The 23,435-nt window shown below is 39.4% G+C and overlaps 1 protein-coding gene across 2 annotated transcripts in view; it reads left to right on the plus strand.

Annotated features, from left to right (window-relative positions):
* Positions 1-5,975: 5,975 nt before the first annotated feature.
* DIAPH2 (diaphanous related formin 2) overlaps positions 5,976-23,435 on the plus strand; it is a 234,663-nt gene continuing 217,203 nt past the window's right edge. The window contains exons 1-2 of one of the 2 annotated variants that reach the window (XM_061446159.1): positions 5,976-6,279; positions 23,337-23,369. In XM_061446159.1, coding sequence (XP_061302143.1) covers positions 6,160-6,279; positions 23,337-23,369 — 153 coding nt within the window. In that variant the 5' untranslated portion in view covers positions 5,976-6,159. The remainder of the gene's footprint in view (positions 6,280-23,336; positions 23,370-23,435) is intronic. The other variant, XM_061446160.1, reaches the window with a different exon arrangement.

Genomic DNA, 23,435 nt, shown 5'->3' on the forward strand with positions numbered 1-23,435 from the left:
ACCATTTAAGAGCAAGGCTGACTATTAAATAACCAGTTCGGTTCTAGCCTGTTCTGTCCAGCCCATGGTGATTACAAAGCATGTATTAGGGGATATCTAAAGAGTAGCTGGAGCTGGGTATTGATTTTCTGTGAAAACCTGTGAAGATGTAGAAAACCAAGGTAATTAGGTAAAGACAAAGGTCTCTAGTGCTGAACATGATGAAGGGAGCCCATGTAGTAAATAAAAGGAGTTTGTATTGAACTGTTTAGTTATGTTTGAGAAGCAAATTGTGCTGTGAGATAGGAAAATCAAAAGACATTTTTAAAGCATAAGCTTTAAAAATGCATACCACAGCATAAGCTTTGCAACTCATCTCTAGCTCTTTCAGATTGGGAAGAAAACTCAGTATTATAAGACATAACTCTCATATATTTACATAGAGTAGTTGTGTCCTGGCATATAAATTGTTGTGAAAAATTGGAGGTACTAATCTAGCAGGTTCTCTATGGTACTATTAGGATTATTCTGTGGAAAAAAAAAAACAAACCAACAAACCAAACAAAAAAGGCAGTAGGCATTTTGCTTGCCAGCAATACTGAGAAATTACTGCTAGATGCACAATTGATATATTATTTGCTCTGGTACATCTTGTACAAGGTAAGACTATGGATTGGTGTTTTAGAAACAAAGGAAGAAAAAGAGAATTAACTAATTACTATCTCTATTGTCTTCTTCATTTATCAGCTGTTTATTTTGTGTTGTTTTCCTGGGGAAAAAGGCCAAAATCAAGAAAAGGGGTTTCTTCCTACTTAATTTTGTTTACATCATCCTCTGAAGTAATCCTGGCAATTTTTTTTCATACATATGTTGTTTCTAGAAAGCATGATGGGGCATGAATGCTGTTTTCTTACTGTTCTGGTAAAACCTGAAAGTAAAAAAACGTTCGGACAAGATAAACCTAATTGTTATCTAAAAGTAAGTGAACAAAATACAGAGAATGGTGAAAACAGAATTCACCTAAATTAGGGAATTGCCTCAAAGAGGGAAAATGCTTGTAACAAAGAAGTAACACATAAATCTTAGAATAGTTAGGGTTGGAAAGGACCTTAAGAATATCTAGTTCCAACACCCCTTTGGAAAATATATACATTGGAAAATATATACATTGGAAAATATAAACCTAAAACCCACACTTCCTAAGTATTAGGGGACTCTGGCGTGGAGTAAAGAAAAATCACTAAAGATGTGTTCAGATTAAAACCAATATTCAGTTTACTTCTGGATTTATCTAAGTCATTTTAATGACAAAAGTGCCTTGACACAAGTAGGCTCTGTACTTTTAATGTATTGTTTAATAATGATATACCTCATCTAGCTCCAGTGCTTTAGGTTTTAAATTAGAGCTAGACATAATAAGTAAAGCTCAACTATAGCTCTACTGTGACCACAGAGTAAATGACTTCCCTAACATATGCAATGTTAAAACTGTTTTTAAACAATAGGTGGGAAGCTGTCAGCTTCCTCTTCCTCTAAAGAAGTACAGGCAAAATGTTAAGCTGACTTAAAACTGAAGAGTTTATAGCCTAAGAAGTGAACTGTTGGGCATCCATCTCACAGCTGGTTAAAAACAGAATGTAGCTATAGCCGTAGAAAATTAACCTCACTGAAGCTGTAACCTTTAATTTACAGAAGTGCTCACAATTAGCTTTGCTTTTAATTTTAATTTGTGATACTGTTCATGACTGTTAATATGATATGCCACTTTGTTTTAATGGATAGTATTGGATTTCTTAATGTACCTAAAACCACTAACAAGTTTTGTTTAAATATCATAGTAACTTTTTGTGACTTAATTCACAGAACAGGACAGAATGTACAGTCATTGCCTCTATCAAGCCAGGAAATTATTGGGTTAGATTAAATAAAGCTTTAGCAAATAAGTAATTCTTGGAATTATCACTGAGTGGATTTTCACTGGATTTAGGTTTACAAATTAATCAGATAGACTAAGTAGTCAAATAAATGATTTTTTTTAGAAAGTGAGGTTATTTTGTCAATAGGGAATATCTACTCATATGCAGATAATGCTCTTCATTGATATTCATTGCTTGGTAGTTAATACTTCTAATCCTATTTTCCTACCTGTTAAAGTAAGTTATATACCCTGTGATTTTCTTATTTACCACATTTTCATGCACTATAAACAATCTTAGACTGACTTCCTTCTGAAGATAAATTTGGGGATTTTTAAAATTCCTAAAAGCAAACAGATTTCAACTAAACCTGCAAAAAAAAAAAAAAGCGGCAGGAGAATAAAAATTGGCTGTGATGAAGATACTGATTAGGAAGAGTGACAACATAGTCTGAAGAAAGCTTACAGCTCAGCAGGAGTAGTAGAAGGATTGCGTTATGTTTTCTGCGGTAGAGTGGTTGTGTTAATGATATAGAATCTCTAGATGAGAAGCTGGGGAATGTACTACTGGGTGACTTAGCAGCATGCTTCCTGTTAGTGGTTAAGTTAAATACTGTGTTTTCTCTCGTGGTAGTGCACAGAACAGTTCCTTTTTTTTCTTTTTTTCTCCCAGGGCAGTTAGGACAAAGACTTGAACATTGTTAACCTTCTTCTTCAGTACTAGAAACCTGATGAATAGCACATTTCTGAAGGACTGAAATCTCAACAGCTGGTTTGGTGACCAGTCAACTTTTCTTTTTCAGTTATACTTGGAGTGCATATCTTCTTGCAACTTGTATGATTGTATTTTTTAGATGTTTAGAGGAGGGGTGCTAGAGTGCTAAGTTCTTGTATTGCTGGCTCAGCCAGTCATCTTCAAAGGCCTATTTTGTTCAAATTCAGATATAAAATAGTACGTGGTTTAGGGAGGCTCAAAGCATCTCATGCCTATCAGTCTGTGATCGTTTGCTTTTGGATAATTGTGTGACTTTTTTTTTTTTTATGGATTCACGTTTGCCATTTTCTGTCATTGGCAGTTGTTGTGGTTACGTGACTGATGTTACTGAGATGACCTGTGAAATCACAAGGAGAAATGTTGGCATCTACATGGCAATGGTCTTTCTTATTTACATGGTTTTAATGCTGTAAAATGAACAATTATGTGAAATGACAAAACTATTTTTGTAAAATGCATAGTTTTAAAATACATTTTCTTTAGAGATGAAGACAAGTTAAGAACAGTTCATACAACTACTAGTTTCCACCCTCAGGCCATACTATGTTGCTCTCGGAGATGAGCCAAATTACTGCACTGCAAACTGACTGCCAAGATGATCTGAGGTTTGTCTGGTTGCCTCAAGCAGAGCTGTGGTTTTCTATTTTTTGTTTTGTTTTGTTGCGGAGGGGGTTTTCAATTTAAATTTTCCTAATTGGACTAGTTGCATTATTTCACTTCACTCCACGTGCTTAGAATTGCCTGCAGAGTCTATATGCTTATATGTCCTTGGTTCATAAGTGGAATATTTGTTTCTTGGTCCTGGAAACTGGGGAACTGGAATATGACTAAAAACATTTTCCAAAAGAATTTCTGCTGAGAAGGCTGTGAAGGAGATCTACTGACCCTTAATTTAGAGTAATCTATTCAAAAGCAGGTCTCCAGAAAATCCCCACAGCAATGTCTTGTATGTTTAAGTCACAGCTCAGCACCCTACGTGGAGACTTGTAAAATATTTGCCAGTTGGAGCTAAAAGAAGGAGGCCATAACTGTGTTACCCAATCAGCCATTTGTCCCAGGAGAGCAGGCAAATGGCAGAAGGAAAAGAGGAACTAAGATCACTCATGAGGTACCTCTTTCATCACATGACGTAGCTATAGATTGGTGGTTGCATGTCTTCCCTCTGTTACTTACAGGAGGGTACAGTTATTATTGCTTACCAATGGTAAAAGTAGTAAATGTTTGTGTTTTCCTTTCAATGTAATATGCATAGTCCCTAAACCAGACTTCAGTGCTTTTTACTTTTTTGCTTAAGTTCATGCACATGATCTGAGTTTTACTCCATCAAAACCTAAATTAACTCAAAGCCTGAATGTGTATTTACTCAATCTTCTGGATTTCTGCCATGTGCACTTGTTTTCAGTCATACCACAAAGTATTTTTGTAATGTTCTTCCTGCTGCTCTGGAATATTAAATGTCAGTCCAATGCAAAAGTTCTGCTGAAAAAGACTTGGCTACAGCAGCATGAGTAGTATTGTGGCAAATGCAGAAAACATGGGTAGGAAAAGCTGTGGAACACCTAAAGGTTATGCTGAACAAATAATGCTACAGAGTTTGGATTAAAAACTCCTAAATTTGTGAACAGAGAAGTCAGCCAGTTGGAAGCTATTCCCTGTTTCCTCTGACTCTGGAATGACTGACCTTTCTGCTCTAGTTATGGGTACTGCTAATACAGACAAATAAAGGCAGCATGGAAAAACAAAATGGCCATTAGGGCTAACTAAAGGGAAGAATAAAAGACATCTGAGCATTTCCTTTTAGCAGAAATTGGCAAGTTGTTATTAAACTGTTGCTGTAGAATGATGAACTGTAAATTATAAGCTGCTGTAGTCAGAAATAACATATTGCCCGTCACTGCAAACAAGCGATTTAATTTGTGATTGTTTAATTTCAGAATTCCAAAGTTACATGTTGTTAAGTGACAGCATAAACTGTGCCCAAATACTTAGTTAAAACCAGCAAAATTCAAGGAAAACATGTACTAAAATGAAGAGATTTATCCCAAAGGGAAGTTTAGACTGTGCACTTGGTGGAGCTGTCCTATTTATCACCTACTAACTTCCGCTGTGAAGGTTATACTGCAATTTTAAGACCTATCATTTTATTTGAAAGCTGCTTTTGTCAAATTTTATCAACAGGTTTTCAGTGCTGGATTACAAAAAATCATCTGGGAGTCACAAGAAATGCAGACAGCTACCTGAATCTCAGGCATGTTGAACTATGTGTGTATTAGAGATGGGGAAGTTTCTCTGTACTGGTCTTGATTGCCTTTTTAGGAGAAGCTTCCAGTGGCTGCAGGACTGAGCTGGGAGCCTTTTCTAGAGGGCAATCAAGTAACACATTTGTATCCAACTTGGGACTCCAAGGACTTGTAGATTGCCCTTATCCCATCAAAACAACAGATCATGATTGTGTTCATGGTCATCTTCTCAGTATGAGTTAGCAAGCATAGATTCAGCTGTATCAACACTAAATGTGATTTTTTTCTTAAAAAAAACAAACAAACAACTATATGAATAGGAGAACCTCTGTTAAGACGACCTCTCTCATCAGGCATGTGCTCATTGTCTCCATTATTCACACACCAGTGCTGGCAGGTCTCCGGTTCATACAATGACACTCAGCCAAAGGGATTCTCTAATCCACAGAAAGGGTTGAAGCAATTTTTCTGTGTTGTGAACCACGAGTACGTGTAGATGACTCAGATATCACGGACTGGCGTTCTCAAAACTTGAGAGAACAAAAATTAAGTCTTTTGTTTCTGGTAACAACAGTTCCATTTTAGTTCCAACACCGCAGTTATCCCTCGTGTGTTTCAAACACAGACCTCACGGAAGCACACTTCAGTCACAGCCACCTCATGAGGAAGCGCTTTGAGTGTGATGAAGCGCCTGGGCGCTCCCCACACGGGGCAAGGCGGTTGGAGCAGGTCCGAAGAAGACAAGGCTTTTCTCAACAGGGCAATCACCGGCCGCACCGCTTCCTCCACAGCCGGGCTACCCGCGCCACCCCACCTCTGCCCGCCCTTGGGCCAGGGAGCGCTTTTTCAACGGGTGCGATACAACACCAGAGGCAGCCGCTTCTTCTCCCAGCGCTCTAAGTAACGCCTCAGAGACACCTCTCACTTCACCCTTCTTCAGCACACAGCCATTTCCTTGCACGGGAGCGCAGCCCGCCTCGCCTCCCGCCCTCCGCACGCCGTAACGGCGCGTGCGCATAGCGTCGGCACATGCGCGGTAGAGACAGGCGCGCATGCGCGGAGGCGTTCCGTGTCGCTGAGGCGGTGGATTGGGAGGAGGAGGCGGCGGCTGGGCAGAGCACCAGGAACTGCTCAGGCTGGGAGCGGACGGGGGAGACGCCCGGTGCTTGCGGGTCGGTCCTATGGGGCCCTGAGGGTGCGGCCCCGGTGAGCAGAGCGAGTGCCCGCAGGGGCGCAGAGCCGGTGGGAGGATGGAGGGTCAGGCGCCGCCGGGGGCTGGCGGAGGCGACGAGTCCCTGAGCTTCGGCAGGGTGAACCCGAAGCGCAGCGGGCGCGCCGCGGAAGAGGAGAGCCGGAACAAGCTCAAGCTGGTGAGCGAGCTGTGGGGTTGGGAGAGGGGCAGGGCACGGCCTGGGGATGAGGAGGAAGGTGGGGGAGGAGGGGGCGCGGATTCTGTCTTGCTGCTTCTAAGTGAGGAACGTGGGGCGGAGGGGCGTGCGGCCGGGCCCGGCGGGGAGGCTGCGGCTGGGTTTGTAGGAATTAAAGGCTCTCTGTTAAAATTCCTGTGAGCTTCCGTGATGGTTTTTGGGTGTCTCTGGAGAGGGAGGTGACAGCTGGAGGGGGGCGTGCGGGCGCTGAGGCCTCGCTGCGGTAATGCGCCGGGGGTGGTCGTTGACAGGAGCAGGGAATTCCCGTGTTACCCGTGCGGGTTGTGACACCGGGAAGACAGAAGCCTCGGCGGGGCACTGACTGGACCATGCCCTGGGGAGAGGTGCGGTAACGCGCTGTTCTGAGGGCAGGACCTCTTGGTGTGACCTCTGCTCTGCTCACCTTTTGTGTGAAAGAGCGTGGGGTTTGTTTTTTTTTTCTTGCCTGTATTGGATCATTGGGAACATCGTTGGTTATGGTATCAAGGATGTGCTTCCCAAGTGAACTTCGGAATTAAAGGGAAAATAAAAGTTTGGGTATTGTCCAGTCTTTTGGGAAAGATTTGATAAGCTCTTGAGCACATATATCCTCTTTGGGACTGTAGAGTTTGTTCATTATGCCCATACTTTTTGATTTAAAAGAAGATGTTCTTATTTACATAGGTAACTTGAAACATAGGTACGTTTAGAAGTTGACAGCACGGGATTGTATCTCGCTTTGTAAATACAGTAGCAGCAAGCCAGTAAATATGACAGTGTTTCTTTTTAATTGTTTGCTTCTGTTACTTAAAGTTACTTGTTTTAACTTTGAATCAAGTCATTTTAGCTCAGACCTCAGGTGGAGTTTCTAGAGCAGCAGCGTAGCTGACGGTTAAAACGTATCAGAATTCTATTACCGAGTAGAGTACTAGTTCCAGACTTTACTTAATCTGAGCAAAGGCTTTCAACAGATATTGGTGAAACTAAGTGAGTATGTAAGTGAGCTCCCACTTGGTGTTCCTTTCATCAATACGGGCCAGCAGAGACTTTGGCTGCTCAGCCTGAGGACTACAGGGTTTTTGTCACTGAAAACCAAGTTAGAATGCTTGTAGGGAAGATGTTAACTTTGTAACATATGAGGCAGTGACAAGTTACTGAAACTTACAGATGTTATGAAGGATGACAGAAAGCCATAATACTGAATAACTTGAAGTATGCTTGTGTTGAAAGGACCGTGTGTATCTTAGCAAAAGGTAACCAAATGTCATGTGTTTGTTTTATGGTGTTATTGGCAATGAACTCCTACTTCCTAGGGTAGGATAAATAAAAGCAAACGTCTTCATATAAACAAGATGTTTGTTTACATTTATGCTACCTTTACTATTTCCTAGTGAAAGTAACTAGGAAGGCTGTTTGAAGATGCCTGCAGGGGGTTGTTTTAAAACTCACACAGGAAAGCACTTCTCTGGGAAGTGGTGGACACAGATTTGAGTTTTGCTCTAGTAGAGAACACTTTGTTCTGAAAGAAATATCTAGCTTAAAAAATCCAAGTGAAATTGTCCCTGCCCTTTGCATGGGGGGTGGGACTAGGTGATCTTTAAGGTCCCTTCTAACGCAAACCATTCTATGAAATGAGCTCAAAATGGGGTTAAACAGGACAACTATTTCCATTGCATGTTCTTTGCAGTTATTTTAGAATCACTAGAGTAGACTTCGGTTGTTACATTCGGTGGAACAGGTACATTATGTTAGTATCTGTCAGGTGCTGTCATTTTGTTTCTTGAGGGGATGATTACATTCCAGCAGCCGCGTGGATCTGAGCAGGGCTATGTTGCTTGAATTGGGTACCTTCTAAAAGATAGTTTTGCCCTGAGATCAAGTGACTAGCCTCTGATGATACAATGGAATGAATGGATTGAATGGGAAAGTACATATTTTAGTTTTTTCCATTCTGGACATGATGTGCACAAACAATGTGTGTAAGTGACAGAGAGGGACTTTGTACTGAAGAATAAAAGGGATGGCATTCAGGTTTGCCTTTAAGTTGAGGTAGTATGAGTGGACAGCCAGATTTATCAATCACTGCCCTGGGTTTGCAAGGGAAAAACAAGACTGTAACAGGGAAAGCGTTCATCCATTATATAGGGGAATAATCATGCTAAATTTTGCTGGCTTTAATTTTGAATGATGAATTGGTTCTACTGAGGCTAGCAGTGTGGTTAGGTACTCAGAGTGACCTTAATTGTACCTCATCCCTGTTCTCTTCACTGTGCAAATAAGATGAATTCATATTTGGGACTTCTGTAAGAGAAGCCATGTTATTTGTGCAAGTGTTAAGTTGTCTTAGAGTTTGTATGCAAAGCTTCTTGGAGTATGGTGTGGATATTTTCTTAGTTCAGCTTCATAACTTGTAATTCGTTAAGTTTCAGTAGAGTTACAGAGACAAATCAACCTGTACTCTTGTCAGTGTGTTGTGTATAATTCCGGGAACTCTACAGTGTGCTGAGTGGAGTGTGTCTCTTCTAGAAAACTTGTTTCACACATCAAGTGGAGTGCTGAACAACGGCTTGGTGGGAGAGGGTGTGCAACTACTTATAACAGAGGGTTTATTTTTAGTTCCTGGCATAGCAGCTGAAATTAGTCAAGTCATTGCAAAGAAGTCTAGGGGAATGATTTTTATATGACTGACTAAAAATGGTTCTAGATGACAGGGAGCTGGCAAAGTTGAAGCAATTCTTTTCAGGGAAAGGAGACTAGAAGAAGGTGGTGGACATTTTTGTTTCCCCATGCTCTCCATCTGAAACAAGAAGTTGGGCAAAGGTGCTTGGCCTGCAGAAGCATAGCGGTTTGGTGTGGGTTTTTGTTTGTTTTTTTTTTTAAGGACTGAAGCCTTATCAGTGGCATTTATTCCTGCCTGACAGGAAGCAAGACTAGGCTATCAAGAAAGTATCTGTGCTACTGGTTTAAAAATTGGTGGTTTAAAGTATTTTCATGTAAGATAGTTTATATACATGTAAGCACATGAATGAATGTGGACTACGTTAGAACTGCTAGTTAAGTTATTTTCCTGCTTTAGGTCATTTTGAGTGTCATTCAAGTTTCATAAGATTTGGTGAATGTGACAGAACAGCTCAATGAGAGTTTAGTTCTGGGTTTTATACTAATAGTGTGAAATCAGAAGTATTTTTCTAAAATTTAATGTCTGTTTCCCAGGTTCCTGGACATGTCACAGTTGCTGAAAGAGCTCTGATTTCATCTCCTTCCCCCCCCCCCATGTTTTGCTGGCACAGGGACTGGAGGTGGAATGAGTGCTTAGTGCTTTTGTCATTATTTTTGTTTATAATGAAATGGGCAGAAAAAAATAAATTGTTTTGGCAAACAGTCATCTGATCTCATGCCAGCCCTCAGAATAAGCTGGCATGAGATGGCAGTGAGCAGTTACATTCTTAACTGGGTTTGGCAATGGGCTTGTTTTGCTTGTTTAAAAGTATGCTTGTTATATGAGGGGAAGCAGACTAAATTAAGGTTGTCAGGGAGATTGTTGGGATTCCTGTGTTGGTTAATCCTTAACTTAGATGTTGTTTGCACTCCTTAACACTTCAGTATCACATGGGAAGTATATAATTCTGCTTGGTACCTAGGAAATGAGTAAGTGCTTCAAAGTGTCATGTTTAATTAGGCATAGATAGCGTAGCTTAGGTGAACCCCAAGTCATATCAGTTGTTAAATTGCTCATATTTTAAGCTGAGAAGTTGAAGCCAGGCTTTTTATAGAAGTTCATGGGAGAGGAGTGGGAGACAGAGATCATAAGAAAGAGCAGGAGAAATCACTGGGGAGGAGACTGACTATAAGGGGAAAAAGTAATTGGAAGGATGATTAAGCATTAGTTGACCAGAGGTACTGGAATCTCCATTCTTGAAGGTTTTCAAGACCTGGAAACCTGGACAATGCCTTTAGCAGGCTGGTTTGTATTTCATGTTGAACCTGCTTTTTTGGGTAGGAGTTTGGACTAAACTGAGCAAGGAATGAGATCCTTTCAAACATCTGTGATTTTATGAATCATTACTTGAAAAAAGGTGTTGCAACAAGATTTGTGGACCTCCCTGACTATTAGATCACTGGTGAACTGAATGTTAATATGGTCAATGTTGTTTTAATTAAAAAGTTAATAATATGTCAGCATGTCAGTTTAGTATTAGAAGTAGAATTACTTCTATGCATGTACTGGCTAACGCCGTGCTAAAAGCATGCTCTGTTACTGTCAAGTTCACTTCAGGTCTGTGTGGTCGCTGTTCAGTGATAGATACCTGACTTAGCCACAAGCTAAATTTTGGAAATAGGCTGTCTTTTGTGTGTGATCCTGTCTTTAAAAGTAGATTAGGAGAAAGAAACAGTAAAAACCAAGTTGTTGGAGGTGAGAGAGCTTATTTCATCAGAGAGCAATTGGATTTGGTGATTCATCCTGCAAGGAGCAACTCATACTTTTAAAAGCAGAAATTGTTCATGCTTTATCCTGAAGTCTTGTAAACCCCATGAGCTTTGAGATGAATCAAAAGCTGTGAACTCAACACTGACTAATGTGCCATAAACTAGCATCAAACAGTGGAATAAAAGCTTTTATCAATCAGCTTTAAAATGGGAGCAGCCCAAGTGTGCTTGGGAGGAGGATAGATTCCTGGTTATGTTGCTCCACCCATACCAGTACAGGAGTTGACAAATGCTTTAAATTATATGTATCAGCCACTGTCAGACAGGCTTCAGGCTGCAGGATCTGCATCACACCATCACCTTTGACTTCTGAGGTTGTTTGATGTCATTCTCCTGTAGAGAGATAATGTGCTTTTTACATGACTTCGTCAGACGTTTATATTTTGCAATGTGAACTATGAGTCAGGCCAAGCAGAGATTTTTGGCAAGTGAATGAAATGAATTGCACTTGAAATCATAGTGGCACAGACTAAAATCACTGCAGGCTTGCAGCAAATTCTTGCTTTAGGTGTATGCTGGAGGGAAAAGTTACTTAGGGTGCAACCATTACCAAGGAGTAAAAATAATGTTTTGGGAAAGCTTGGTTCTGTTGCTGAAAAGCATACTGAAGAGGCAGTACTTCTGATATGGGATAGTAGGGCATGCTTGATGCTGATGTTTAGGTAAATGGTTTAGCTTTTAATGTGAATTGATATTGACACTGTTTAAATGAGGTGATGGATACAGTGATAAGCTGATCTGCTTGTGGTCATTAAACTTCCTGAGCTACTGCTTGTAAGACAAAACTGTAGAGATGTTCTGTACAGTACAGGAAGCTTTGCAAACAAGCAGATTCCACCTAGGCAACGTGAAAGACAATTACAGTGAGACCTACAGTGTGTAGCATATAGAAGTGTTGTTTTCTGAGATGTTAAGCACTGTAATAGAAGGAAAAAAAAACAAAACACAACAAGGCTTAAAAACATTTGGGTGGGTTACAAGAAAACTTTTCTGCAATAATGGCTAATAACTTCCCTCTAGTTCTTTTCATCCCTGTCCAAATCTAGACATGAAGAAGAACAAAAGATGTTTGTTGCTGCTGAAGCAACTGACAGTTGCAATTGGTTATTCGTCAGTTTACTTGTTCAACCTTAAAACCACAAGCTGTTAGGAAATGAATATTTTAACCTAGTTCCTTACTGGGTATATCATGGTCATTACATTATTATTACTTTTTAAATAATTTACTTTATCTTGGGAGGAACTAAGTGTTTCACTATAAAGGGCTATGGTGGTAGAGCAGTTAAGTTGAAAATATTAACAGTTGAAAGACTTTGCTTAGTATTTATGTAGCAATTTATAGAGTTGCAGGTAGGTGAATCTAACTTGTCTTAAATTTGCATGTTTGTTTTGTAGCAAACTGACCTTTTATTTAAGAATCTGTGAACGAAGTAGCTTTTCCCTACAGCATTGGTGGAGTAAGCACCTCAGTGTTACCCACTTAGAACTATAACTTCCTAATAGGTAGGTAGGTGGGATCTCGCTTGACAAAAGTAGTACTAATACAGTCTTCAAGGCAAATAATTCTACTTGTTGACTATTAATTAGTATGGGAGAAGGGGGTGACAGTAATTTTCAGCTTTTTTTGAGGCAGCAGTGTGGGCTTAAGCAGTTTTCATATCCGCCTTGGTGCCCTACTGGCAAGATTTTGTGTGGCCCTGGGACAGACAAGATCATGCAGCTGAGCCGGTCAAAACCCCTCCTTTATTACTTCTTGTTCTTTGAGCATTTGCTTGAATGAATAAGACTAGTTATAGAACACCAGAATTCCTCCTTTTCTATTGGTTTGTGTAAAGTTCATCCACTAGTACTGTTAAATTATGATTGTGTCTGCTTTTCAGTCCGTCTTGTCATGACAGTTGGACATGGTGTGAAAGCAGGACACTGTATGCATACGGGCTGATCTGAAAAGGATCTGTTACGGCAATTAAATGGTATTATAATGTACATTGGGATATAAGTCATCAAATCGTTAGATTTGTAGAAGTTGAGAATTACTTTGGAAGTCCCATTCTGGAACAAGCCCACATGTAGGAAATGTTGTATGGTTTGATACAGATACTGAAGATCTTCAGTCCACCTGGGTGTGGTAATATTTAGTCTTAAGGTGTAATGCATACTGTGATATCACCACACCTTCTCTGTTATATAAAACAAAAATGTGGTTAAGAGTTTAATAGATATGGGCTCTTCCTGTGTAAATGGGAATCTCTATTTTTGTGTTAACTTCAGACTGTTTGGGTGAGAGTGGGAGAACAGAAGTTCAAGGTGATGCACGTAACAGGTGGTTTTTCTGTAATGTTCCCTTTTGGGTGCTTTTAGTGATCCTCAGAATAAATCATCGAGAAAGAATTAGGTATGCATAATATGTGATGCATGTTTGCTGGTTTACTTGTTCTTTGCATAGTGTTATCAGATGTAGAGGACGTTAAAGATTAAAAACTGGTTTTATTACTAAAAAGTATTTTTAATTTATGCTTAATAACAGTTAAGGGTGCTTAAACTTATTCTCAAAGTCTTGAATGTAAGTGTAAAAGTCACCAGCTGATTAAAAAAAAAAAATCTAATTGGAAAGAATCCTGTCTTTTATTCCTCCATGATTTGTGTGTATATATATATATTTATTGTTTCAACACACATACTATTTCTGCTTTCCTTGTAGAGATGGGGATATGAAGTTATGCTAATTTGCTTTTGTTATTAATAGATATTTATGTGAAAATAAATCCAGGAGAAGTTGCTTGAGGAATGGAAAACTCAGAGCAGTGCTACCTAGTAGTTTAGAACTAATTTCTAAGAAAGAAAGTTAAGTTTGAGACAGTGGAGGCTTGGTACTGTAGAATCCCAATACTTGGAGCTGTGGGACTGTGGCTGTACAGCCAGTAAAGCAGCAACTGTTACTTTAGGTTATGAAGGCCAAGGGAATTGCAGTAAAGGTACTGGTGGGTGCAGGTTGGCTTGCAGGTTCTTTTTTTTGTTTTGTTCAGGTATTAGCTAGTCAAAGGTTAATAACTTTGTCCTGTAGGCAGGCCGCTGACCTTAAGTTCTTGAGGGGATGACTCTTTGTCACAAGTAGCTACCTAAGTGTTTAACAGTGGCTCTGTGTTCATATTGGTCTCTCAGGGATGGTTGAACAAGACAAAATAAGTATTTTTGTCAGGAAAAATGTTAGTTCTGCAGTCTATCATTCTGAGTTAATACGGTAAGACCTAGTGGGGGTTGCTAGAATATAGCTTTTAAAGATGACTCTGTGTGTGTGTGTTTTAAATGAGTGTAGCTTTGTGAGAAACAAATACTAAACCAACATGAGATGAATTAGATTCTAGGCTCGTAACAACAGATACAAGTGGTTCTTGTACATTATAAAGTTTCCTGATTTCTGGTCTGTATTTGTTCTTATTTTCCTACTGTGAATTATTTTTATACCTATATTGAAGTAAGTTCTAAAATACTGTGGCTTCATAATGGAACCATGTTGGATATTTGCCTTTGTAATTGTGTGAGTGCATGAGTAGATGAGAACTTGACAGTTCTTAGTAGTTGAAGCAGTTACATGCAGTGTTCCAGTTCCATTAGAACACTCTATTTTCTTGCATAAAGAATAAAAAAGATGACAGCATGTCAGGCTAAGCCTATACACTGATGCCATATATATTTCAGTTTTTGCACCAGCGAGATTTAGAGGTTATGTTAAAGACAAAAGGTTTAAACAGAAACTCTGAAACTCCAAGGGTAAACCCATGTCAGCTGGCCAAGATAAAAAAGCACACGAACTCGGATTAACTGACATCCTTCAGTCTGTGGCTGTCCCTCTTTATAAGGCACGCAGTAGCATTTTGATTTAATTCTTTATACACTGAAGTACAATTTACATAAGAACTGTTTTTGTAATCGTTGCAAGCCTTTGCTTATGAAAGCCTTAGCCACTCACAGGCTGAGTGAGCTAAGGAATATGACAGATTAGTAGAAGGTAATTGATAACCAGACTTGAGACAGAAGTTGCAAGCAAGACTTCAACACTGAAACACCTAGTAACTGATTTTGGTGTCAGTACAGTGCCTTTTTCCTGGTATTGCTGCTGCCAGTCTTAATTCCTATAAAAATAGACTCTGCCTTGCTTTTTTTGTTTCCTGTTTTTTTGAGTTTAATTACATAGTGGGGCAGCAAGAGCTGTTGCTCCCAGGGAATCCACTTTATTAGAAGGGCTTCAGTTCCTCCTTCTGACTTTTCTGTAGCAAGTGGATCTTCCACTGCTTTATTCTCATCAACAGGAAAAAGTGAGGTGAGGAAACTCATTTTGATTCAGCACACAATTTCTTGTCTCAGTTAGAAATGTACCAGGGGATGTCTGCTGCAGTGTCTCCAACCTTTACACTCCTCCGTTCTCTACTATTCTACTGTCTTCCAGCAGTGCAGTTAAAATTTCGTTCTCCAGTTATTTACAGCTTGATGGACACCTTTCCAAACTAGAAGGGTAACGAGTACAGCAGTAGGCTTCGGTGAAATTTCCATCTCTAAACCAGATACAGTTGATATTTCACAAATGTACACTCATGCTTGAACTTCAGACAAAGCTTGAGTTGATAAGACAGGCTTCCTAAATCCATTAAGGTTAGTTCACAGTATTCTGTGATTCAGACTGATTCCTGAGTTACTTAGGAGATAAGCAGTAATCCCATCAGTTACAATTGTTTTGTGAGTTTTTGGGAAAGCCTTTATAGAGTTTATGTAGGTGTTCAGGAGTAACTTAAGCACGTACCATCAATATTATGATAAATGATCTTTTTGGCTTACTTTCGCCTTTAGGAGAAGGTAACACATTTTCTCTAACATGTTACAAGCATCTGTAATCCTCCTGAATTCCTATTACTTGCTAACAGGGAATCTCAACTGTACTGAAGTCAAACGATGCTAATTTGACCCCATCGTTATTATGTACAATATAATTCCTCTCTATTCACATGTGGCTTCATTTCCTACTTCCCTGAAGGACAAATATTCTTCTCGGGAAGCTGTTGTAAACAGAAAAGAATAGGAAATGGAACAGAAAGCCTTTGCGTATATCACAGCAGCTATATATTCAGTTTAACCCAATATGTTTTGACTGTTGAGTTAAATTATGTTCCATGCTCACAGAAATTATTCAGTTTAGACTTTCTGTTTAAGGAAAAGCCTAAGTTCCTCACTATGGCAGCAGCATTGCTCATTTTCCCAGGTTTTAGCCTCACATCATTTATTATGAGGAGAGAAAAAAGTAACTTTAACATCAACTTTTTTTTTTAAATGTAAGGATCAAATACTGCTCTGATGAAATGCTTGCTCTTTGCTGGGAAGGCTGTGTCTTGGAAGACGGACAACATTATTCTAAGAAGTTGTTGACGTGGTCTCTGTGACCATATGCTCCAAGGCTGCTGGGTACAGACAAAATGAATAATGTTCACAAGTAATTCCTGCTTCTTTGGCTCACTGCATCCCTTCCACTGCCAGTTCCTTTGTGGGCTGTGTTTTGGTTGGTTGGATTTTGTGGGATTTTCTTACTATTTGAAAAAGAACCCAAACAAAGCAAATACACACATCCTCACTTCCTCAAAGTCTGTCAAAAAGTAAAATGCTCTCAAATTTTCTCCAATCAGTTTCTCAACACAGTTTCTGCTTCGTTTTTATTCAAATGATTTGAAAAGAGCTTTCTTGCTGTCATTTAACTGGTTATTGCCCATCTTGAAAGAAAATCCTAGGTTTCAACAAAAGGTTAATCCCAAATTCAAAGCATATAATTGCAGTTAAAAGGACTACATGTCTATAAAAGGGTAAAGACAAAGACTGCACTTCAGTGAGAGTGAAGGCAAACCTTGTCACAATGAAAAAGGTGTTTCTCTTTAGAAAGTGAGGTATAAAAGGAGGCCTAGTCTCACTACTCTTAATTGACAACTCAGTAGCTTTGTAACAGCTTTCACTTGGTCTAAGCATCTTCACAGTGTGTCTGAATGAAGAGATCAGCCACTTGCACTCAGGACTGACCAGAACAAGAGAGGAAAATGAACAGCAATTTGATGCACAGCAAATACTGTTGTGTAGCAAAACAGGCTTCATTCTGCTGCTGCATTGATAGCAAAGGGCTCAAATCCACTGCTTCGATGGAAGCATAAAATAGAAAGTCTACGCTTACTGTATCAAGAATTATTTTGTCATGGTTTTGCCAGTTTAACTGTTCCAGAATGTTTCAAAAGCACTTCACAATAAACAAGCAAAAGCCAAGGACCCTAAACTTCAAACAACTGCGTTTTTTTAAACACAAGCAGCAGAGGTAGAGGGCTGAATATGGTACTGACAGTCATGCTTGGCAGAAAAGCAACAGGCATGCCACCAGGGCAATAAGCATCTAAACCATCCATTTACTGCACTTGGAGCTGTTCTGTGTTCATTTTTAATTAAGTCCTGGAAGTTGATCCAATGATTATTCAAGTGACCAGTTTAGGAAGTGATCTCAGTCTATTTTCCGAGGAAAAACCGCTTTGCCATTTTCTTCCAAACTGATTTCCTTGCTGTAGGTGCAGTAAGCAGAATATGCTGATACTGAGAAGCAGTCCTGCCCAGTACCAGCACAACAGCAACCACTTGGACAGATGGCTTCTTGTCTGATAAATTGTATCTGGCACTTCTTGCAGGCACCAAATATATGTACGGAAAACGACATGGGTGTATCAAAGGACTCATTAAATGATTCCTGTGCACTTCTAATCTACTGGCATTTTACTAAAGGAAGCTTAGGAGGTGCAGATTTTGAAATGCACATTCTTACCTTACCAAAGCCTGAAATGTAATTTGCACTCAACTTTCTGTATCTTACTCTGTTTAACATAAGAAAGACCATTAAAGTATCCATTACCAAGATTGTGAAAGTGAAATTATAAGTCCAAAATAAACGCGATGCTAGTCTGCAGATGACCCAAAAAATAAAATGTCTATGGCAGCAGTGTATATGCTTAGCCTGATGATTCAAGTACATGAAGAACAACTCCTTATTTACTTTACCCATTTAGACTGCTGATAATTGGTGCAGTCCCATATACTGCATTTATATTGTTAATGATAACTTCCTTCTCTTTATGCAAATACTTACGAGTTCTAGTGCAACTGAGGCACTGAAGTAAAATGTGAAGTCTTCCTGTAGGTACCTGTAGCTCCTTTGCAGAAACTTCATATCTCTTTCTGTTGCTAGGCTTATTTTATAGAGATTTGCTAGACTGCCCAGGATCCTTAAAGTCAAAGATCCTTAATTACATCTTTATGGGCCTTAAGGATGTAGCCATGCAGTTTTATACCTACTTATTTGTGTGAGTTGTGGTTGTTGGGTTGTTTGGGTTATGGGTTGGTTGCTTATTTTGTTTTTAAGATTTGTCCTATAAAGCCTTCTGTTGGTTAATGATTACGCAATGCCACACACACTTCTAAATTAAAAGCTAAAACCAGTGGCTAGAATTTCGGAATAAAAAGTTTCAAACTAAAATAAAAGGTTTTAAATTTGTGTTGTAAGGCCAGGTTTTGCCATGTCTCTAAAGTGTTGATTAGCTAAACATTTCTTAAAACATTAAACCTGCATATCGAGCCTAGTAAGCTAGTATGCCCTTCATGAAAGCACTATTGCAATGTTTGTTTGTTGTGAAACTGATGAATGGAAGCATGACATGTCTCTTTCAGAAGTCTAGTTTGTAGAGCTTGTAACTAGCATGTTGTTGTTTGATGGTTTTAAGTAAGGAATTCAAAAGCTATAGAGCATCCTGGAGATGTTCAATCATCTGTACTGAAAAACATGCTATACTGTCACAATACATCTTTCCAAAAGAAAAACCTGTCTTGTATGATCACTAGATATCAAAATAAGAAACAGATCCTGGCTGTACAAAGTACTGTATAAAAAACTTGGCAGTTACGTATCATAACTCTTACAAACTCTGCTGATCCTCTGCTGCTTTAGTGATGATGACTTAACTGATATGGTTAGTGCAAGTTAGACTTGATGGAAAATGTGTGGACTCTAGCAGTAGAAAATGGAAAATGCCAAAGCTTGCTTTATTTTTCTCTGCACTGGTGAATGTAAAAACTGCTGCTTCTAATAGGCTTTCTCAAACTGTTTGTTTCTACAGTAGTCTAAGCTGATCTGACTGTCCTGGTGCCACCCTTGCCCTTTTTTCTTGCAACCAGCATTTTTATTGGCTTAGACTGACTTAGAACTGCAGCTTTTGGAAGAAACCTTTAATTTTACTCTTGATTTTTTTTTTTTTAAAGCTTACTTGTTAGTTAACACCAAAAAATTATTGTCTGAAGTAAGCTTTTCAAAACAGTAAGGGCTGTTTCAGATACAAATAAGAAAACCAGGGTAGTCACCTTCCTCAAATCCTTTATCTCTTGTTACAGAACTGTTTAAATTAGGGCTATATAAGTGTGTCTACTGTTATTTTTTCAACTTCTGTATTAGCTCACTTTTTGGTAAAGAATTCTTTGAAGTCAGCTGCAAAAGTTCAGAGCAGTCCATTTGCTTTGGGAGTGTGATAGTGTTCTGCCAATCAGACAAAAATGAGGAAGCCATTTCAGTTCTCTTTAGCCTCCATTTTCATCAGAGCAGGCTGCTGCTTAGGGTGTCTGTTACCCTTGCACAGAGGCACTGTGAGAAGGTGCCCTTTTCCCTCATCTCCTGAGGACCAGGCAGTGGCATTTGTGAGGGCAAGTATCCAATGTGACTCATTTGCCTCTGGCCTCTCCTCCCCTCCCTCCTGGCTAGGAGCAGGGCTGAGGCACTTCATCTACCCGCACTGTGGTTAAAGTATTGGTGCCCTCTGCTGTTAATAGTCACCAACTTGGGTGACCCTCTGGCTTTATTTAGCAGAGGGGTTGTCAGACTCCTTTTCCTAGCATAGTTTGTTTCTAGAAGGTTGGTTTCCTGGGGAAAAAATTAGAGTAATTGAGGAAAATCAGGCAGGTTTCTGGTTGGGAAGATGATGGCTGGCCTGCAGTATAACAGCACTGACTGTGCTGTCAACAGGAGTAACTTTCCAGCTTTGTTTTGGCAGCATGGTGTAAGGTGTTCACATGCTCCTTGGTCTCGTTTTTTAGAGCCCCAGGGAATGTTTTACCTTCATGTTCAGGTTATAGATTAAGCCTTAGTTAAATTAATTTAAATAATGCTTATTTAAGGAATTTGCAAAACAAACAGCTGCAAAGCAAACAAGAGTTTCCCGTGTGGTGTCATATAGACCAAATATAAATGTACCACAATGGTACAAAACTATTAGTGTTGCTAACTTTGAGTATCTTTGATACGCCAGATGGATTACAACTATTGTTATAAGTCCTTTTTGAAAGCATAGCAAACTCTCCTTGAAGTGTCAAAAAAGTTACTATAAGGCAAACACTTTGAGAAATATGTCATTACTAATTTTACTAGTAATGCTAGGTATGCTTTGTCATGGATCAAGATTTTGAAAGTCCTAAATGAGTCTGTAGTTCCAGTTTCTGCACATCAGTGAAGGTAACTCGGATATCTTTTCACAATTTCCTAGATACTTTTTTACATTTAATAGCAAAATTGAATGTTAGCAGATGGTTAAATTGTCTAATGGGAATGTTGCTCATTCTCTGTATTTAAGAAAATGATATTTTTAACTGTTGGTGGAATGGAATCACTACAGGGTGAAATTCTGTTATGTAAGCCTTTGAAGTGAAGAACTACGTAAATCAATGGGAAATATTTCTTTGGTGTAAGAGTTGATGAAGTTTGTGGTTTGTGGTCTTAAAAACTAAGAGGTGATATGTGGCTTTCTTAAATTGTATGTGTGTTTACACATGCAAATACCGGTTTGATATCCCTCATCTGCCAATTTTTTATCACAGATTTTTGCAAACCCTTTGCCTTTGGCCTACTTCTAAAACCAGGGAGTTAGTGACTTTAACAAGGTAGGAAAGGCTTGCCTTCTTTTCACCTTGTGATGCTCTGGCTGTCTTATAGATGACTGAAAGAATGATACTAGAGGATTGACTACAAAACCTGTGATATCTTAAACTTCCTCTTGGGGAGGTAAACTACTTCAGGTTTATAGTCTTAAATCAGACTGGAAAAATGATTTCTTTGTTGGTATAAGAGCCTGTCAAAATTGTGTGTCAGTTAGAATCTGCAGGTACATAACTACCTTGCCTCTGCCTCCAGCTACTTGCAGTTTCTCTTCTACCTGTTAAATGTGTTGCTTATCTTGAGTAGCTACTGGCAGTAATGTAAGCTTATGCACCATAAGGAGATTTGGGAAGTGTGCTTGAGATGTCTGAAAAAATGCTGTATGGTATCTTGCTATAGTATTCTATATTTTGCCCAGAGGAGCTTGAGTGACAACTGCAATATAAATGTAGAGATGGAGTAGATTATCCTGTTCCAGGTTCTGGGAGAGACTGACAGTACTTAGATGAGAAGGGAAGAAAACATTTCTAATACAAGTGACTGTTAAAACAGATGAAGAGTCTTAAAACTTCTTGCTCACATAGCTGTCTCAGGATTGAATTCATGGTTAGGCTTTACTTCATTTGGACTTCTTCCTTCATAATGCCCATTAAGAAGAAAAGTTCTGTTTACAAGAGTAAGGGCATTCTAGTTTTAATTTGAAGATTAGAGTATTACTTCATCTCTTAAGTCCATATTAAGTCCAGGTAATAAAAACATGAGAGGTGTAAGGAAGAGGTTTGAGACTTGTCAGTTAGGAAGCGAAAATATTGGTGCCAACATCTGGATTAGTAAGAGAAAAAGTTTTTATTCTAGCTGTATTAACTGGGTCAGGCTGAGATGGAGATTATTTTCTTCAAAGCTGCCCATATAGGTGCTGTATTCCAGATCCGTCACCAAAACAGTGTTGATTTAAACCACCAGTGTTTCAGCTTTTGCTGAACAATGCTTACCCAGTGTCAAGGCTTACTTTCTTAGTGTCTCCCTCTCAGGTTGGATGAAGTAGGCCAGAGGTAGGGAGGGGACGCACCGGGAGGTCCAGACTGACCAAAGAGATATTCCATACCACATAACGCTGTGCTCAGCAATAAAACCAGGGGTGGGGGGGGTGGGGGATCCAAACTAGCAGTTGCTCAGAGGCTGGGTAGGTATTGCACTGCTGGCAGTGAGTGATGACTGATGGCTGTTGAATCATTTGATTCATCTACTCTTTTTTTCCTCCTTTCACTTGCTAAATTCCACTTCATCTCAACCTGTGTCTTTTTTCTTGCTTTTGCACTTTTGATTCTCTTCCTCATCCTGCTGTGAGGGACTGATCTGCTGGCCAGGGTCAATCCATCCCACTGTCCTGGATACGTGTGTGTTCATCTTCTAAAATATGAACACATTGCTCCTCTTTCCCACCGTGATGCCTCCTCCACTATTTGTGAAGTCTTGCCAATTGTTTTGTTTAGAAATGCCATATTGACAGCTGTAGCCAGAAGGTAGAATTAGGAGCAAGTAAAATGTGTGGTGTCAAGCAGTTATAGGTTCATTTCCAGTAATGTTGAACTTGTCTGGTGTGTTAACACAGTGGAATGGGATGTTAACTAGAAGCACCCTGCTCATTTTGGCTGCTGAGAACATAACCAAGGAATCTGAAACCTTGCTGTCTGGGGAAATAGTGTCACACTTTCCTAACCAGTGACTTGCAGGGCTGTGTCATTATGAATCAACTACTCCACTTTTCCCCATGCAGAAACTCAGCATCTTGTCACAAAGAACTCAGCAGTACTTTTTGTCTTGGCTTTCACACCCCCAAAGTGCTAGACCTTAATTACCTGTTTGTGACTGCTTGGTGTAAATCGAGCAATGTTTATTCACTAAATGCTTCCTTGATATGATTATTTATATTGGTATGCAATATAGATTTCTGGCTGTGAATTAAAATGTAGCATCCATGATCTTTGTCAGCAGGATTTTATTGCTGTTAAGCAAAAATGAGAGGGTACAAGGGAGGGAGAAATGGCAGTGACTGGTTTGTGCATCGTCAGTACACAGGCTTCAACCCCTGGGTCTATAAATTTCCATTGCTTGGTGTTCAGGAGAAGTTGGCAGGAGGCTCAAGAAGCAAGGGCACAGGGAATCCTCCTCAACTCCGAGTCTCAAAAACTCTGTCAGAAATGAGCTGTCTCATGACTCAGTTTGAAGTCCAGTAGTCCATGTTTTGGAAAGCTTTCAAAGACATCTTTGTGCATTTTCATGCAAGACTGGGGGTGCTAGAGCTTACCAGTTTCAGGTTCATGAGTTAAATAGGCAAAAGACAAGGTAAAAGGGGTTGCAAGCCTGCTTTTTCACATAAAATGACGTAAGTTCCATGCTCATTTAGCTGCAGTTTTGTTAAAATACTTACTGGAAATAAGTACTTTTTAATGGTAGAATACATGAAATACAGGCTTTATTCTGAAACAGTAGGTAATGCTGTCTTTTTTTCTTTGATTTGTGTGTGTTGTTGTTTTTTTTTTAATAGAATATTCAAATAAAAACTTTGGCAGATGATGTGGTAAGGTCTTTGTAACATCTTGATTTACAATGGTAACTCCACGCTGCATGCTAATTTACTCCAAAT

This window comes from Pezoporus flaviventris, unplaced genomic scaffold (assembly GCF_033815535.1).
Source record: "Pezoporus flaviventris isolate CSIRO_AGI_PZ_B2104156 unplaced genomic scaffold, CSIRO_AGI_Pfla_v1 ptg000005l, whole genome shotgun sequence".
NCBI classification, from domain to species: domain Eukaryota; kingdom Metazoa; phylum Chordata; class Aves; order Psittaciformes; family Psittacidae; genus Pezoporus; species Pezoporus flaviventris.